At 40.0% G+C, this 17440-nt stretch overlaps 2 protein-coding genes across 2 annotated transcripts; one reads left to right on the forward strand and one right to left on the reverse strand.

The window, feature by feature from the left end:
- Positions 1 to 2298: 2298 nt before the first annotated feature.
- On the reverse strand, positions 2299 to 8765 carry LOC111572323 (E3 ubiquitin-protein ligase RNF126-like). Its single transcript, XM_023275956.3, has 9 exons — positions 8609 to 8765; positions 7667 to 7725; positions 7512 to 7572; positions 7183 to 7421; positions 6719 to 6787; positions 6542 to 6611; positions 6038 to 6131; positions 5443 to 5558; positions 2299 to 3426 (listed from the first exon to the last, which is right to left on the reverse strand). The coding sequence occupies exons 1-9, from the start codon at positions 8681 to 8683 to the stop codon at positions 3274 to 3276; spliced, it is 936 nt and encodes a 311-aa protein (XP_023131724.1). The 5' UTR covers positions 8684 to 8765; the 3' UTR covers positions 2299 to 3273.
- Positions 8766 to 9183: 418 nt separating this feature from the next.
- Positions 9184 to 17404, forward strand: sugp1 (SURP and G patch domain containing 1). Its single transcript, XM_023275953.3, has 14 exons — positions 9184 to 9341; positions 9808 to 9976; positions 10153 to 10256; positions 10660 to 10908; positions 11065 to 11188; positions 11284 to 11384; positions 12862 to 12985; positions 13098 to 13426; positions 13624 to 13730; positions 13974 to 14151; positions 14275 to 14381; positions 15380 to 15525; positions 16130 to 16259; positions 16528 to 17404. The coding sequence occupies exons 1-14, from the start codon at positions 9323 to 9325 to the stop codon at positions 16552 to 16554; spliced, it is 1914 nt and encodes a 637-aa protein (XP_023131721.1). The 5' UTR covers positions 9184 to 9322; the 3' UTR covers positions 16555 to 17404.
- The last annotated feature ends 36 nt before the right edge of the window (positions 17405 to 17440 follow it).

Raw genomic sequence — 17440 nt, forward strand, 5'->3', positions numbered from 1 at the left:
CTGTAACTCCTATCAACATTTGGCTGCACCAGTGATAATGAAAGCTTGCCCAATTACAGGGAATAAAGTACATTATTAAATCCACATTTATTATGCACTGATTCAATATTTCAACTAAAGTGCCCCTGCTGCGAACACGAGGCTGAGCTATAAAGACAAGAATGGCACGCTGCCTACTTTCAGGGAGGCACTTAAAGACTTAAGTAATTCAATCAGCATTAATTTGGGTTTTGTCAACACCACAGTCCCAAATGAAAAGCAATTGTGCAAATTATTACAAGCAGACTTACAAGCACAGCACACTCTCCTTGAAGGTTTTGTGTCTTTAATGTACTCTAAGAAACATTTAGTAACTTGGACTGTTCTCTTTTCATACCACAGTTTAAACCTTTCCACATATTGTCTATTGCACCTATTACATGACTTCTGATTCCAACAGTTGGAACTCAATGCGATTAAAGCCAGTACATTTTTTTTATTACCAAACTTCAAATCTGTATCATACCTGTACTTTAGATGGCAGAATTAACCCTTCTTGGCGTGGAGGATTTTTTTCATTATTCCTCAAAAAGCTTTTTCAGATTCCCCTTGCTCTACATTTCAATTTTCAATTCAATTTTATATATATAGCACCAATTACAGTCAAATTGTCTCAAGACGCTTTGTAGAACCCATATGCCTGAGCATACCCCCAGAGCACACCCTAAGGCGACAGTGGCAAGAAAAACACCCTTTTAACAGGGAAAAAAACCTTGGGCAGAACCTGGCTCTTTGTGTGAGTGGGACCCATCTGCCTGGTTGCCTGGCGGGTTGAGAGGGACAGAAGAGGTATTTCATTTTAAAATACCAGAAAGGTGTTCTTTTGAATTCAGGTGACACATTTGGCCATGTCATAGTTTTTACTTTGCTCTTCTTTACAGTCTCTCTTGTGTGATTTTGTGCGTTGGATTGCTATCATGCTGGAATGCTGCTCTTCTGCCAAGTTCCTGCAGAACAGGAATCATCTTGTCAGCCAGTATTTTGATACATCAACAGGCATTTATTGTGCCATCTATAAATGTTATCATCTTGCAGTCACACACACTGATATTATCATCACACTCCCCCCTCAGTGCTTCATTGTCAGAACTATGCGTTCACTTTGGTATTCAGAACCAGCTTCACTGCAAACATGCCAGAGCCCATCTGAGCTAAACAAATTTATCTTGGTCTCATTGACCAGTCAGAGTACTTCTGTATAATCTTTCAGTTTAGTGCCAAATAGCAAACAAGGTTTTTTTTTTTCTTGAACACTGTCACAGAGTTTCATGGTATGCAGTGTCCTTCACACTATCTGAACTGTCGCAGAAACTCTGATTTCTATTAATAATCCTTCTGGCAAGACTGAAGTACTGCTCATCTGTTTGTCAGAGCTTGATTGTAGAAGTAGAGCCTTGTTTGTGGCATCCTGTTAGGGGGACAGCTGCTGGTACTATGGTTCATTTTGTACCTCCTGATTACTGCTGCTACTGAGTTTCTACTGATTTTTCAGTTGGTCACTGATCTTCCTGTGTCTTTTTCCATCTGTGTGAAGTCTCACAATTACATATTTCAAACCCTCTGAAAATGCTTCTCGATGTGGACGCAGACATGCATGTAGACAAAGCCCATGGCTCCCAAACTGAGAAACGTGGTGTTCACAAGTCATTTTATGCAATTAAGCTGGAAATCAAAGGTGTTTTCAATTTAGTTTCAATCATCACAATATATGCTTTCTAAACCATTTGTTTGAATGTTCATAAGGCAAAATATTAGACTTGTGAAATCAGAAATAATCTATCCATCCATTATCTATACACAGCTTAATCCTCATTAGGGTTGCTGGGGAGCTGGAGTCAATCCCAGCTGACTTAGAGTGAAGGCAGGGGACACCTGGACAGGTCACCAGTCTATCACAGGGCTACACATAGAGACAAACAATTACACTCGCATTCACACCTACGGACAATTTAGAATCACCAAATAACCTCAGCATGTTTTTAGACTGTGGGAGGAAGCTGGAGTACCTGGAGAAAACCCACGCATGCACAAAGATCCCAGGTCGGGACGTGAGCAGGGAAGTTTCAAGCGCCAGTGCTAAACAGTATACAGCTACTATTGTATATGATTTAACGTTAAGCATTTTCCCTACCAATATACAGCAATATTTGGGGTAATTTAGTCAAATGTCGTGTTTTCAGTTCCCCTTATCTTCATCACGCATCTTCCCACATAACTTCACTGCTATGAAACTGCACATTATCAGCAGAAGCCTTGAAATCTGTTGGTTTTAGCACTTTATTGTGACTGTACAAAAATTCAGTAAATAAAATAATAAACACTTTGTTTGTGTAACACATTTGGCCAGTTCCATAGAGGTAAGATGATCCCATTCCATTACTGTCTTGATTTTTCTTTTATATTACTCAATTTGTGTTTTGGGCAAGAGTTCAATAAACACACAGGCCTGTGAAATTTTTCACTAGAGGAATAAAAATATCACTACATCATCACTTCTGAGCTGTCACGATCTTTACCTTGTCATGATACACCAAATACATCATGATTGAGCTCTGTTTAAAAGAGAATCTAATTTTTTAAAAAGGGAAAAATACGTCCTAAAAGACTTATTCAATGCAAAAGCTGAAAAAAATCCTGCTTGCTTTTGTTCAGTAGTTTACCCAGATTCACATTCTCAACATCAGACATGGTTTTGTGCAAAATAAAGGTGCAAATAAATAAAAATCAGATGCATACTCTCAGTTTCCTTCCCGCAGGGTTTTAGCTTGATCCGTTAGCTGTACAGTGGCTGACAGTTCAAAATTAATTTTCTATCTACACATCTATGGACTCTGCACCACCACAGGCAATGTTTTAAAAGAGCATCTTGTCTTTTAAATATAAAATGTGTCCCAGCCTCATGGCAAGGACGTTTCCATCAAAAAGCAGTCCACTCTGGCTCAAAATCTGCCCCACGTCTGGTCACAATCCCACTTTCCTCATTAGATTTCACATCCTTTCTGGACTCTCTTTGACCTCAGTCTCACCTCCTCATACACTTGGTAATAATAGCAGCAGGAGTTGGACTCAGCGTCCGTTCAGTACAGGGGGAGGAATGATGACTAATAGTCTGTTCACCTCGACTCATCGTCCCCTAGAACTGAGACAGAAAACTGTCCTGGTCTCAGCTGTAGAGAGAAGGTGTTGGGTCTCAGTAGGGCGTGATGTTTTCAGATGTGAGGTGGTCGTGAAAATCTATGAGTTGCTGGCAGCGTTTTCGTTGCTAGGTGAGCTCGGGGAGGAAGAGGAGGAAGAAGAAGGAGAGAAGTTCATTCCTGATAACCCTGGTGGGTCTGTGGCTGTGTTCTGTCCACTAAGACTCTTCCTGCACACAGGACACGTATCGTGCTGTGAGAAAGGAGGATCAAGAGGTTATTAATCAGACGATGGCAACAGTATCCAGGTCTGCTACTGTCTGGCACAGATGACCTGATTCACTTTCTTCTATTTTCTTTTCTACTCTCAATAATTCAACAGCAAGCTTCTCCCAATACAGAGTACAACGAAGATTTTTGTTATCCAACATGACACAACTATACTACATGTACTAAGTTCAGTTGACATGTGGCTCAGATGAATGAAACTGAGTTGTGACGTGACAATAAAAACCTTTAAAGTTTCATATTAATTTGACCAATCTACCTGCTTCTAGCTACAGCTTTACTGACTAAACAACTTCTTCAGAATAAATACATCATTTGTTTTGGATGTTAGAAAACAATAAAATAAAACTAAACAACCTGGGACACAACATGGGAGGAAAAAAGAAAATTCAGTTGAATTAACAATCTAACTAGAAAGCTCTACAATGAAAAAAAAAAGTGTCCAACCAACAGTGCTTTTCTAGCGTCTGAGAAAATCTGTAAAATTTTGTATATTTACACAGTACTGTTCAAAAGTTTGGGGTCATCCAGGCAATTTCACATTTTCCATGAAAACTCACACATATACTTGTGTGCTAACATAATTGCACAAGGGTTTTCTAGTCATCAATTAGCCTTTCAACACCATTAGCTAACACAATGTAGCATTAGAACACAGGAGTGATGGTTGCTGGAAGTGTTCCTCTGTACCTCTATGTAGATATTCCATTAAAAATCAGCCATTTCCAGCTAGAACAGTCATTTACCACATTAACAATGTCTAGACTGCATTTCTGATTAATTTAAATAATCTTCACTGAAAAAAACAGCTTTTCTTTCAAAAATACGGACATTTCTAAGTGACCCCAAATTTTTGAACAGTAGCATACATATATGTGTGTGTGACTATGCTGTATTGAACTGTGGAGTGCGACTGTTTCAGGTGGGCCAGAAATCACAGCTCGATGATGCACTCAAGCAATACTTCGCATCAGCCCTTCTCCTAAAACTGTAACTTCATAATAACTAAGGTGCATCCATCACATACAACAGTTTGCAAGCTTGCCATGCAAATGTATCTTCCCTGGACGCCAAAATGTACAGAACAGCTCGGCCTCCTTTTTTCAAGTAGATGAAGAAGAGGTGAATTTTGGAGATTTTGTGAAGAGCCACATTGATGAAGACCGGAGGAACACCACTAACACCTGCCTTGGCAGTGGTCCTTTTACATCGGGTAATTTTTCCAGACTTGCATCTGAGTCAACTGGTGAAGGAGCCAAACCGACCTTCTCCCGACCCAACCTTCCTGTGGACATCTGTTGCCATTTTCCACAGTACATGCCCTCATATGAGTGGAAGTTGCCTTGTGCACTTAGTGTATTGCAGCTGGTAACTTGGTCCACAAGCAGTGCAGATATTCCAGATCTGCAGCAAGTTTGCTATTTCACATCTAACCTGTTTGAGTAAAAGAAACTCCGGTGCATTTGCTATGTTCATTTGTGCTTGGGTGAAAGCTCTCAATCAGAGCCTTCAGCAGACATGAGCATGATGTTTAAGAGCATATAGAGCTGCTTACTTTTTCAGATTTTGAAACTTCATTTTACATTTCTAGTTTGTTTTTGTTTTTTTTGCTTCCTTTGACTGGGGGGCTAATGATACAGTTTTCTGTGCTGTGGCAAACACAACGCATTTTTTACTGCCTTGCTGCCAGGTTTAAAGAGAATTTTTTTATCACCAGCATGAAGAAACTACTGAAGTTTAAAGCAGCAACATTTAATAGAAGCACTACTTACCATCACTACTGAAACTTAACTAAAACTGCCGCTTTTATTTTGAAGTTAACTGTTGCACTGTAGTGTATTTGTGAAGAGCTTCCATATTTTAACAAAACACAATGGATTACAATACACTAATGATGAACAACAGACCTGAATACCAATTAAATACCATAATTAATGTCTGATGCCAGTCTGTTTGGGACATCCATATTAGACATACATACCTGTTCCAGCCACGGTACTATACAGTCATTGTGAAACAAGTGATTGCATGGTAGTTGCCTAACACTTTCTTCAACACTGTAGTCTTCTTTGCACACAGGACACTCTAAACCAGCACCTGTACAAACAGAAAACGACATAACATCTGTCTGAGTGCATGATATCCATGGAGAATTCTAATCACACTTACGCTGTTTATTTGAGTTTAGGCAGTGATGTGCACTGTAAGGTTAAACACTACATTCACCACAACATGACTAAAAGTTACAACAGATGCATATCCAGTGAATTATGCCTCTTGAGTCTGTGATGACGTAAAAATAAAAACCATGAGGAAAATGTCAAGACAATTTTCAGAAGCTGTGTTACCATTGTATACAAAAATGCTGTTATTGAATCTGCTGAAAGGCCTTTGCAAATGTGGGGATTAGTGAAACGTGTGTTTAAAAAAAAAAAAAAAAACTGATCGAAATGAAGAATATTTCTGTTCTGCTAGAGAACTCAAAAAAGCAGCAGAATCGCTTCTGGTGCTGAGTGGGTGGCATACAGTCACTGATTAAATCTATGTTTGTGTTTGAAAATGAGAAGTGGACTTACCCACATGTTCCTCTGTGATGGAAACCGTAGGCAAATTTTTTATCCTTTCTCTGTCTGCAGGAGGCGGACCCGTGTTTTCAAATTGGTTTAATAACTACAAGTGAAAAAAAGAAGAACAACGGTGAATGGGGAAAAAGTCATTATGTAAAAAGAGAGCTTTTATTCAAAACCCCCAGTATATATAGCTAAACTATACGTCTGATTTAATACACAAATTCTTCTCAAAGCTGGATTCTATAATTGCAGTTATTCATATGGTGTCAAATGAGCACCTTGTACACTGGATTCTAAAAAAAAAAAAAAAAAAAAAAGCCAACTCCGTTGAAATACAGAAACCATTTCAAGACTATGAAGCCTGGTTTCACTGCACGTCCATAAAACACATTTCAAATCACTCAATATATTCTGAATTCCTAATCAGGATGTTACAAATCGCAACAATCTTGAAAAGGCTGTTCGAACACTGTAGCCTTCTATAACATGCAAGAACAACATTTTTCATACCTGTGTAATTATAGCATCAAGTCCATTGGCACCCCAAGCATAGTCCATTGGATTGGAATGTAGCATACCCCTGCATAACACGAAGGTAGTAAGTAAAAAAAAAAGTTAACATAATAAATAGCATATTAGTGGCATGAAACAAATAAGCAAAAGTATATCTCAGATTCTTGAACTTACCATGGTCCCATCCCTATATTTGGCATGGCTGTAGGTGCTATGATTCCATTTACTAGCTGCTGAATAATTCTATATTAGGAAAGACACAAAAACACCACGTCCAACAAGCATTCACTGAGTCAAACAGAAAAATTCAACTTCTTTCTTATCTGATGAAGACAAATGGAAAATGTGTCTAAATATCTGCATTTTTTCAACTGGTAAAACTACATTTTTATTTTTATTTTTTTTAAAATAACAACACCAAACATTTACGGTATAGATATTTTTAATGCAGTACTAAGTTTATGGTAACAAGCATAGCAGAGGATTTCAGAGTTTGACATTATTTTTTGAAGAATAATGTTGTTAAAGTGTTTTCTATCACAACATATGAGGTATTTAACATTTGCACATATGGTAAAGAAGCTGAATTGCTTTCCCGTACCCTCTTCCCACACAGTCTACTGCTGAAAATGTCTCACCCCTCTAATGTGGGCACTCCTTCGTGACGCGTACCCTGTCGCCGAGGAACATGTCGACCCCGTGGTTGCCGAGCACTGTATCGCTGTCGTGATGCCATTTCCCTTTCTCTCCTGTTTTCTGTCTCTCGGTTGTCCTCTGTGGGTAGCCGCGTTCGAAGGTCGAAGTTTTCATCAAAAATCCCAAGAGCGAAAGGACCGTACCCAGAGGGAAACGTGAATAAGTGTTGGTGATCCATGTTCTAGTTGTAAAGACAGAGGCAAAGTCAAATTATGGTGCAGAGGGAAGGAAATGTTTTCCTGGGTCAGCAGATTTATCAAGTCACACTGACCTCAAAGGCTGGGCGATTTTGATCGCTGGAAGAGGATGTGGATGCAGATCCATTTTCAGTACTGCATGAATACAGAAAGTGGGGAGCTAAGACTCAGAAATCCAATTAAACATCAAATTACACAAATGTACGAGACACACAGAGATCCTTTTAACCTTCTTTCCTCAGGCAGTTCCTCAATAAAACCAGATTCGCAGCGTGGACATGTGTAGTCCTGCAACAAAAATAGAAATGTGAATCTCTTTTTTGTACCTAAACAATGCACAGCTGTTAATTATATCTATCGCAATGTGTTCTACTATAGCAGCCAGATTTAAATCCTTTCCTCATGAGGAATTGGTTTGGAGTATTAGAGAGGTGTTTCAACTTCATGGTTATTTTGGAGTCTGTGTACAGCTGTTGAATTGTGCTGTGTTACACTAAGAATTGTTTTTAATACATGTGAAATCTTCCAGTTGGTGATGACTTCCTGACAGTGCCCTGCCACACAGCTGACCAGCTGACTTTCTATAAAGTAACTGTTACTGTAACATTCAAGAAGCTTCCCATGAAAAGCTGTTGTCTGTTGTCGGACTGCTGTGGCAGGCAGGAGAGCTGCTGAAACCACAGCAATGTGGACTGACAGAAGTGACACTGCAAGTTTTCCTTCTTTTTGCGGGACAACCACAATGGGGGGACGACAAGCCTTCTGGGAAAGAAATGTCCACTTCCAGTTTTCATATTAGCTGAGTGAAAATCCCTAACCGTGAACCGAAACTTACCAGTCGTCCCCACAATTTTTTGTTAGCTAGCTTGTTAAACGCCTCCACTTTAAGACCAATCAAGGTTTTGAGATGAGCTCTGGCAAGCTGCTGTTCAGTATATCATAATATACCTGAAATTTCATCTAAAACCCAAGATCATAACGTGTGTATATCCGGCAGTTTAATTACTGACTCTTGACTGTCACTCTGACACTCGGTCGCTGCCTATAGGGTTAGCCTAACTAGCGTAGCTCAATAGCAGCAGTGAGTCGACGTGACTCTGAGCGCCACAAACACACACATTAAACCACACAAGCCCGAATCTAATTTCTCATTTTTCTTGCAAGTCCTTACCGGTAAGCGCGGACTAATCTCTGCCGAGCACCGGTGACAAAAAAACCGGCAGGGCCGTGGGGGAGCTTCAGCCATTTCCAAGCAGGAGAGCGGTTCGTACGGTGCGGACGGGAAGCGGCAAGGGACAACAAAACCCGAGTCTCGCAACGGGGACGACGGAAACACACGAACACCAGCGAACCGTTGCCATGACAGTAAAGAGAAGAAGACTTCCGGTTTAAGATTTAAAAGGGGAAAATCCACTTTTATCTCATATATTAAAACACACCACCAGCAGATGTGACTTCTGCGGAGAGGAAGAGACTGCAGAACACGTTGTGATACACCGTCGAAAAATATGAGGCGAAAATAAGACAACTCTTCCAAAACTGAAAAATAAAAGTGAAATTCTATATTATAGCATTTTTACGAAACAGCTCAAGAAATGACCGCTATCAAATTATATTCCAGTACCTGAGACAAGCCAGTCGGAGCAAAGAGTATGTGAGTTTTATTCCCTTTGATGAAACCTATGAATAATAGACAGTACTGTGTAATTTTGTGCTTTTAAAGCTCATATAGGAAGAGTTGCTGCTTTTATTTTGGAAAGCTGTGGCCGTCAGTCTTGTGTTTGCTAGCAATTTCAGTCTCAGCTAGCTTCACGGTAGCAGTTGAAGGCCTTATTGTTGTCCGTGTGCGTTGTTTTCGAAACATAGTTTACCTCCTGCTACGACCATGGAGTCTGGCGATGCAGGTAAATGTTTAATCTGATGCAAACTATAAATATGTCGCAGCTGCTTCAGGTGGTGTCAGGTTAGCTGTTAACATTTACTAGCTTAAGTAGCGGCTGGACGCCTCGCCTACTGGCTTATCCAGTGTGTAACGTACGCTAAGTTAACTAGCCGTCTGGTTAGCTAAATTAAGTAACCTAGCTGTCAAAGGAGACAATTTAAATAACAGTAAGTTTTGTCAGTAAATACTGGCTTTTGGTCGCAGTCGGTAATGTTCACATTTAATGTCACAAAGGTCTTTTTATCCAGTTCAAATGCAGCCAAACAGCTGTTAAAAGTTGTTTCGTCTGTTGTTCAAATCAGAGAAGCTTTCCTGTACGCTAGTATTGCACAGTTATGTGTAGATTCAAAGTTGAAATACTGCATGCAATATGAAATTATTGTGTATTGCTGTTTTTTTCATTTCGTTTTCTCTGAAATGTGTTGCAGGGCGAGGAGGGTGGAAGTCCAAGCAGGTCCACCCACAGAAAAGCAAGATGAACATGAATATTCTCCGTCAAGAAAAGCTTATAGCTCAGAAGAAGAAAGAGATTGAAGCCAGAATGGCAGAGCAGGCAAAAATGAATGCACAATCCACTGCCAAGCCCCTGCCTACAAGGTAATAGTACACTTTCTGATGATAGCTATACAAAGTTCAAACACCTTATTATCTGAGCTCAGTGTCTGCTTGTGTCAGTGGGTATTGTTATGCATGCAAATTCATTTGACGCCAAAACTGACCTAAAATTCTTACAGGGAATATTTTGAAATACTTTGTCCACTCTGTCTCACCAGTTCTCCCAGTCTCCAGGGAGCTTCCTCAAACAAGTTTGTAAATGATGGAAGCTTCCTACAGCAGTTCATGAAGATGCAGAAGGAGAAAAGTAATAATTCATCTGGTTAGTAGTACCTTAATCAGTACAGTAATTATCAAAAGATTGCATGTCTGTCTTACATGTCTTAACATGTCCTGGTTTTGTGTTTTGAAATACTGTGATTTTGTATAGCAAGGTTTAGCAAAGCAGCAAGAAGACATTTGACCTTGTAGTTTTGGCTCCTGTAAAAGACTTAAAAGGAAGTGCTTGACAACTGCATAATCTGTATTGAAGATGTTTAAGAAGACACTTGGCCCAAGGAAACGAGTTTAGAATACCCCGAGAGGACCATTAATATTAGCTTACATTGTTTTTTTGTTTTGGTTCCCTGCCGACCATTACCATCTATAGCAGAGATAGTAATGTAATTTTTCTGAAGGTTAGTACTACATTTTTTAAAATGTGGGCTTCTTTATGCACCTTCAAGGTACCACCAGTGATACCAAGACTCCCTCAGCCTCAACTTCAACACCAGGAGGAAACACACTGCAGAAAAAGAGCGTTTTTGTTGGCCAGCGACCTGGCCTTGGGGTCAGCAGCATGCTTAGTCAGTTCAAGAGCTACTCACAGTCCAAGAAGACTCCCGTTCTCAGCCAGAGGCCGAGTGTATTTTGCTCTCCAGATGGTGAAGATGAGGAAGAAGAGGCTGATTACTCCAGATTCTTGGAGATGAAAGGTAATTCAAGGCCTGTGTTTTTTCGTGTATCTTGGGACAACACCATGGCTTGGACATTTCAGTGCATTCTCTGCGCACACCAGTGGCACAGTTGCCTTGTGACTGGCATGTTGTCATTTGTGCCTTAGACTAAATGTACTGATAGCCTGCTTAAAGTCTCTCCCCCAGAGGATTCAGACACCAGACTCATTATCAACAAGATGGCCTCCTTTGTGGCGGAGGGAGGACCTGAGCTGGAGAAAAAGGCCAAGGAGGACTACAAGGACAATCCTGTTTTCTCGTAAGTTTGAAGGACATTGTAGCTTAATGAGATTTGTTTAACTCGGACAGTATTTTTAAACTTATCTGTTCCCAACTGTTATCCTTGCCTTTCAGATTTTTATATGATAAGAGCAGCTTGGAGTATCTCTACTACAAAAACAGAGTTGCAGTACTGACAAAGGAATTGCAAAGACCCGAGAATACATCAGATAATGGTAAAATTACATTTATTTTCTGACATTCATTTTTCTACGTTATTTCTCTCATCTTTTCTCTCAGAACTACTAAAAAGTTATTGCAGAGGGACTTGACAGCATCTCAATATAGCATTTTCAGATTCATGTGAAGGGCTGCACAGTGGCGTAGTGGTTAGCACTTTCGCCTTGCAGCGAGAAGATCCCTGGTTCGCGTCCCGGCTTTCCCGGGATCTTTCTGCATGGAGTTTGCATGTTCTCCCTGTGCATGCGTGGGTTCTCTCCGGGTACTCCGGCTTCCTCCCACAGTCCAAAAATATGCTGAGGTTAATTGATTACTCTAAATTGCCCGTAGGTGTGAATGTATGAGTGATTGTTTGTCTGTATGTGTAGCCCTGCGACAGACTGGTGACCTGTCTAGGGTGTCCCCTGCCTTCGCCCGAGTCAGCTGGGATAGGCTCCAGCCCCCCCGCGACCCTAGTGAGGATTAAGCGGTGTATAGATAATGGATGGATGGATGGATTCATGTGAAGTTATCATGTACCACAGCGATGCATAAACAAATTCTGATTGTTATTGTTATAGTGGTGATCACAGTAGCCTTTAATTTGTGTATTTGCATACAACAAAGTCAGTATAGTTTACTTTAAACCCATTTATGGCAGATTATTTCAGCAATGTTAACCAACAGCTGATTAGCTTAGGAGACCTGCTCAAGAAGACCTTTACAATCAGTAGTAGAGTGTAGAGTCTTCACCTAGATTAAATGTGGCATTCTTACTATTTCCCTTTCCTGATAACTAGAGATGTTTATGTGATTGCATGGGTAGAATAATGTCTCACAGTTTCTTTGATAGTTTTACATTTTTAAAATGAAAATACAGTAACATATCCATCTGATCCTTATTTCTGGTCTCTAACTTAAGTCAAAGTTTGCTATTGACACGTGTATTCAGTTGCGCTTTAACATCTGAAACAAGAGAACACTTTGATACTGAAAACATTTCCCATAACAGTACTAATAGTCTGTTCATATACAATGGCTTCTTTCACTTTCTTCTCTTGTGTAAACCATATTTATTTTTGGATCAAACTTTTAAAGCTGCAAATGCAGTGCCGGTAAATTCAGATATATACTGTTTTGTTCATACCACTCATCTCTTTGTTGTGCCTAATTGGTTCATATTTATTTTGTGAAGATATTGTAAAGATTCTATCTTTAATTGTGCACAACATAATACATACAAATGCAAGTTTTACATGTTGCCATACTGTATGTGGTGCAGCTGCTCTGAGCTGTATTTGTTCTTCATTTGTTACAGTAAAAACCTCACATCCATGCAGTTCCCCATTCACCACCCCTGTCCCCCCTGCTCCTCCTCCCCCTTTCCTCTTCTTATCCCCTATTGGCTCTAGACTGGTGGTGTGTGAGGGCCAGTTGAGTACGGTACAGTAGTAGAGTGTGAATTGAGTCCCAGTACTAATAGGCTGCTTAAAGTCTCCCCCCCAGTGGACGCGGAAACCCAGCAGGTGGCTGAGAAGCTGGCCAGGTTTGTGGCGGAGGGTGGCCCAGAGGTGGAAGCCATCGCTGCTGAGCGCAACCGAGAAAACCCAGCCTTCAGGTCATTACTGTATATGTGACTGTGTTCTGTCATCCTGACAGTTTGTTTCTTTAAGCCTGCTTTTCCATAGTTTTTGATTTGTCACACAAAATATCAATGTTTCCTCCTTCAGTTTTTTATACGACCACCAAAGTCCAGCCCACCGTTACTACAAAGAGAAAGTACAGGAGTATCGTGCTGAAACCTCTCAGAGGTCTTCACCTCCTGCAGCAGACTCCAGAACAGAAGCTCAACAACCAGCTGTCCCTCCATTACCAGGAGTCCCTTCACTGCTGAACCGCACATCTGTACCCCAGATTCAAGAGTCAGAAACTCCACCTGTCAAACGCAAGAGAAAGAGCAGATGGGGCTCTGAAGATGACAAAGTCGAGTTGCCCATGCCTGCCATCATTGTTCCAAATGAGATTAATGTTCCAGACCCTAATGCACCTTCTCTGTCTGGTACAACAACTTTTGATTTTCTGCACTATACATATGTGCATACACAACACATTTAATTTGTTTGCGCTTGAGGGCCATGACTGTTAACACAAAATCTAAAATTCTAAACATACATTCTATTGATTTATTTCACAGTTTATCTTCCGTGCCAATAGACAGTTTACAAATGTGTAAATTTCTGGTGACATCTGTTTCAGCCCAAGAGCTCAGGGGCCTTGGTTATAAGAAGGGGAAGCCTCATGGTCTGGTTGGTGTGACTGAACTATCTGAGGACCAAAAGAGACAAATCAAAGAGCAACAAGAGGTACAAAAGTACCTATATGTAGTATTTATAGATAGAAAGCTAGATAGATAGAATATATTAATGTTTTTTTAAATATATTTTTTAAACTAATAATTGCTAACTTTCATTCCAAAGTATTCTATTTCACTCTTTGTCGACTGTACAATTTCTTTTTAACATGATTCACACCCTAAATTCAAGGGTTTTAAGTCCAGGAAGCTCTTATAAGTATATGTGCTGCTGTCTGTGTTCTCTAACCCACAGATGCAAGAGATGTATGAAATGATCATGAAGCATAAGCGTGCCATGGCAGAGATGCAGATAATGTGGGAGAAGGCCATCAGAGATCATCAACATGAATATGACAGTGATGAAGAAGTGGACCAGGAGGCAGGGACCTGGGAGCATCGGCTGCGAAAGATGGAAATGGAGAAGACACGTGGTAAGTCTGACCAACAGCCTGGAAAATTATTCGTATGACCTTCAACGCTAGTAGCTGTTGATGACAGTTTTTATGTTACATGCTAGGCCCTTGCTCTAAAAACCTATTGTGTTTATTTTCCAGAGTGGGCAGAATCTTTGACAGAAATGGGTAAAGGGAAACACTTTATTGGTGACTTCCTGCCTCCCGAGGAGCTGGAGAAGTTCATGGAGACCTTTAAGGCACTCAAGGTTAGTTATGCGTTGAATTCACTTTTTTCTTGCCTGATTGTGATAGAACTATTAATGTGTATTCACAGTAACTTTGTGGTCAAGATGAGCAAAAAGGGTTTAGAGTCAAAGAAGGTCCTAAAAAGTAGAAATTTCAGGAGAGAATCCCTGAAAGCACTGTAGAGCTTGTTTCGTACATCTTTACTCATTCACATTTCCGTCGAGGTGGGGTTAGTGTGAAATGCCTTTAAACAGGATTGTAATCACCCAACGTTTATTTTCAAGTTGTTTATCCAGGTCAGGGGCACTTAGGTTATAGCCAGCAGAGCAACACAGACAACCCTTTCCAGCAAATTCCTCCTGAGGCATCCCCAAGAGGACACTATAATTGCCACATTTTGATAGTTTCATCGTTGAAAAAACCACACACTACCTCAGTTGAATTTTATCTAATTTTTTTTATGTAATGCAGTATGTCTGCCAGAGGCATGGGAAGTTTTTAGGGACTCAGGATGTAGCTGCTAAATGGCACACAGAATAACATTTCAATCCAAGTACATAAAAACAAACAAAAATCTTTTCTGGGAAATGCAAAATTTCCATAGTTACTGTAGCATTTAGATGTTTTTGCTGGTTTTATTTAGTGAAGACTGAGACTTGTGGAGACACAACATCCCTACTGTACTGAACAGGCTCAGATGACAAGCAGTGCTCATTATTTTCCAGTTGACTCAACTGAACAATACCTCTGTTAAACTAGTAATCAGTAATATCTGTGCCCTCCATCTGTGCATGTGACACTGAGGATTTCAAACTTGGTCCTATTTTTATTGTTGCTGTGTATTTTTAAATGAAACATGTTCAAGAATCTTTCAACTGTGGATTCCACTAAAACACATTTTACAACATTCTTTCATTCATTCATTTATTCAGTTAACACAAGAAAAAAAGACAAGATTGCTGTGAAATATTCTATTGCGTTTTGTGTGAATGCACAACTTTTTCTTCTGGACTTGCAGGAAGGTCGGGATCCCGACTACTCAGAATACAAAGAGTTCAAGTTGACGGTGGAGAATCTTGGTTTCCGAATGCTTATGAAGATGGGCTGGAAGGAAGGTGAAGGCCTCGGCAGTGAAGGACAGGGAATCAAGGCTCCTGTCAACAAGTGAGCAGTCGACCTTCTTGTATTTACATTTTACTGAAATCACTGTAGTAAATGAACAAATTTCACCATGTTGGAATGTTTGCATGTACATACATCAGAAAAATGCATGAACACGTAGCTATATTTTATATCAGTGCCCCCTCCGTTAGAGGTTATCTCATTGTGTTCAAGGAGTAGAAGTTTAATATTTTGTGATACACTACATCACTGAATCACAAAAAAGTCTGTTTTTTCAAACTATTCTATTACAATGACCAACTCAACATCACATTAGTTAGGGGCATGATGACTTGTGTCATTGTGCATCATGAAGTCAGGTACACCTGAATAGCTCTGTGTCACTGCAGACATCTTGGCAGGCTAAAGCACAGATGTTCACATTAGCAGCAGCTCTATTTATATTTAAGTGTCCCACACTGAGTGACCATTCACAGCCCCAGAACCCTGAAATCAGCCATTCAATTATGTATTCATTAATTTTATTATCCACATCTCTCACTTTTAAATGCTTTCCTAAATTGAAGTAGGTTTTACAGTGACAGTAATATTTTGTTCGCTCTCAACCTCCAAAGCTAATCTTGAGTGTCCCTCTGTCCCATTTCAGGGGAACGACAGCGATGAATGGAGCAGGTTTTGGAGTTGAGCGTCCAGCTGAGCTCACAAAAAGTGACGATGAATATGATGCTTTTAGAAAGAGGATGATGCTTGCATACCGCTTCAGGCCCAACCCTCTGGTAACATCTGTTTTATGTTTTCTCTTGTTGCAAAAAATAGATTGTGAATTTCCACCAGCGACACTGATTATGTTTATTTTAGCTAATTTTACAATGCATGTGGAAAGCCATAATCATTGTTTCGTAATGTAATGAATTATAGATTTTTTTAAAATATAGAAATTTCTTAGTTTTTTTTTTTACTGTGTTGCTGAACTGCTCAACATGGTCATGTGTCTTTTGCTACAATATTTGACTATATTTCACTATTTCTTTTTTCTTTCTACAGAATAATCCACGGAGGCCATATTACTGATGCAGAGGACTGTTTCTGTTTTTCATTTTCGTGTTATTCACACCTTAAGAAAATTCTGCATCCGCCACAGTCCTGCTTGTTTGTGAAATGGACACTGTTGCACTGTAGAAATTGTGAAATTTCAAGCGTGTGTACCAAATGGTAAAAAAGTTTGAATATCAAATAAAGATTGGCAGCTTGTCCCTTACAATTAATGTTTAATTTAGGAAAAAGGCTTTCTTTACAGGCTCAGTGGTTAGCACCATCACCTAGCAACTAGAAGATCCCCAGTTTGCGTCCCGCCCTGGGCCTGGGATCTTTCTGTATAGAGTTTGCATGTTCTCCCTGCACATGCGTGGGTTTTCTCTGGATACGCCAGCTTCCTCCCACAGTCCAAAATCATGCTGAGGTTAATTGGTGATTCTAAATTGTCCGTAGGTGTGAGTGTGTTTGTTTGTCTCTATATATAGCCCTGTGATAGACTGGTGACCTGTCCAGGGTGTCCCCTGCCTTCACCCTAAGTCAGCTGGGATAGACTCCAGCCTCCTGTGACCCTAATGAGGATAAAGAGGTGTATAGATAATGGATGGATGGATGAATGGCTTTCTTTACATAATTGATCACCTGTTTGTTACATTTCAGTTAAATACTGTAATAACCTGAAATATATGAAGACATACATCACCTACCATGATGTCTGAATGAGTTCACACTTCAGTTGTCTTTTAAATCTTTGGATACCCAACTATGTAACGCAGTTCTGTATGAGTACACAAACTTCTGTGTAAGCCTCACCGTGCTATAATTAATTTTTACTTTCTTTCATGACACAACAGTGCTATCAATAAATAAAAATGACCACTCACTGAAATGTGGACTTGTCACAGATGTCTTTACAAACTGTAAA

The sequence above is a fragment of the Amphiprion ocellaris genome, chromosome 10 (genome assembly GCF_022539595.1).
Source record: "Amphiprion ocellaris isolate individual 3 ecotype Okinawa chromosome 10, ASM2253959v1, whole genome shotgun sequence".
In the NCBI taxonomy this organism is placed as follows: domain Eukaryota; kingdom Metazoa; phylum Chordata; class Actinopteri; family Pomacentridae; genus Amphiprion; species Amphiprion ocellaris.

Excerpts from the sequence above, each read along its gene's own strand:
- LOC111572323 (XM_023275956.3), bottom strand. The coding sequence starts at position 8,683 with ATGGCTGAAGCTCCCCCACGGCCCTGCCGGTTTTTTTGTCACCGGTGC. Across the intron at positions 7,422-7,511 it reads AAAATCGCCCAGCCTTTGAG|AACATGGATCACCAACACTT; the intron begins GTCAGTGTGACT and ends CTTTACAACTAG. Across the intron at positions 6,788-7,182 it reads GGAGTGCCCACATTAGAGGG|AATTATTCAGCAGCTAGTAA; the intron begins GTGAGACATTTT and ends TTCCTAATATAG.
- sugp1 (XM_023275953.3), top strand. Across the intron at positions 13,731-13,973 it reads AAATCAAAGAGCAACAAGAG|ATGCAAGAGATGTATGAAAT; the intron begins GTACAAAAGTAC and ends TCTAACCCACAG. Across the intron at positions 16,260-16,527 it reads GCTTCAGGCCCAACCCTCTG|AATAATCCACGGAGGCCATA; the intron begins GTAACATCTGTT and ends TTCTTTCTACAG.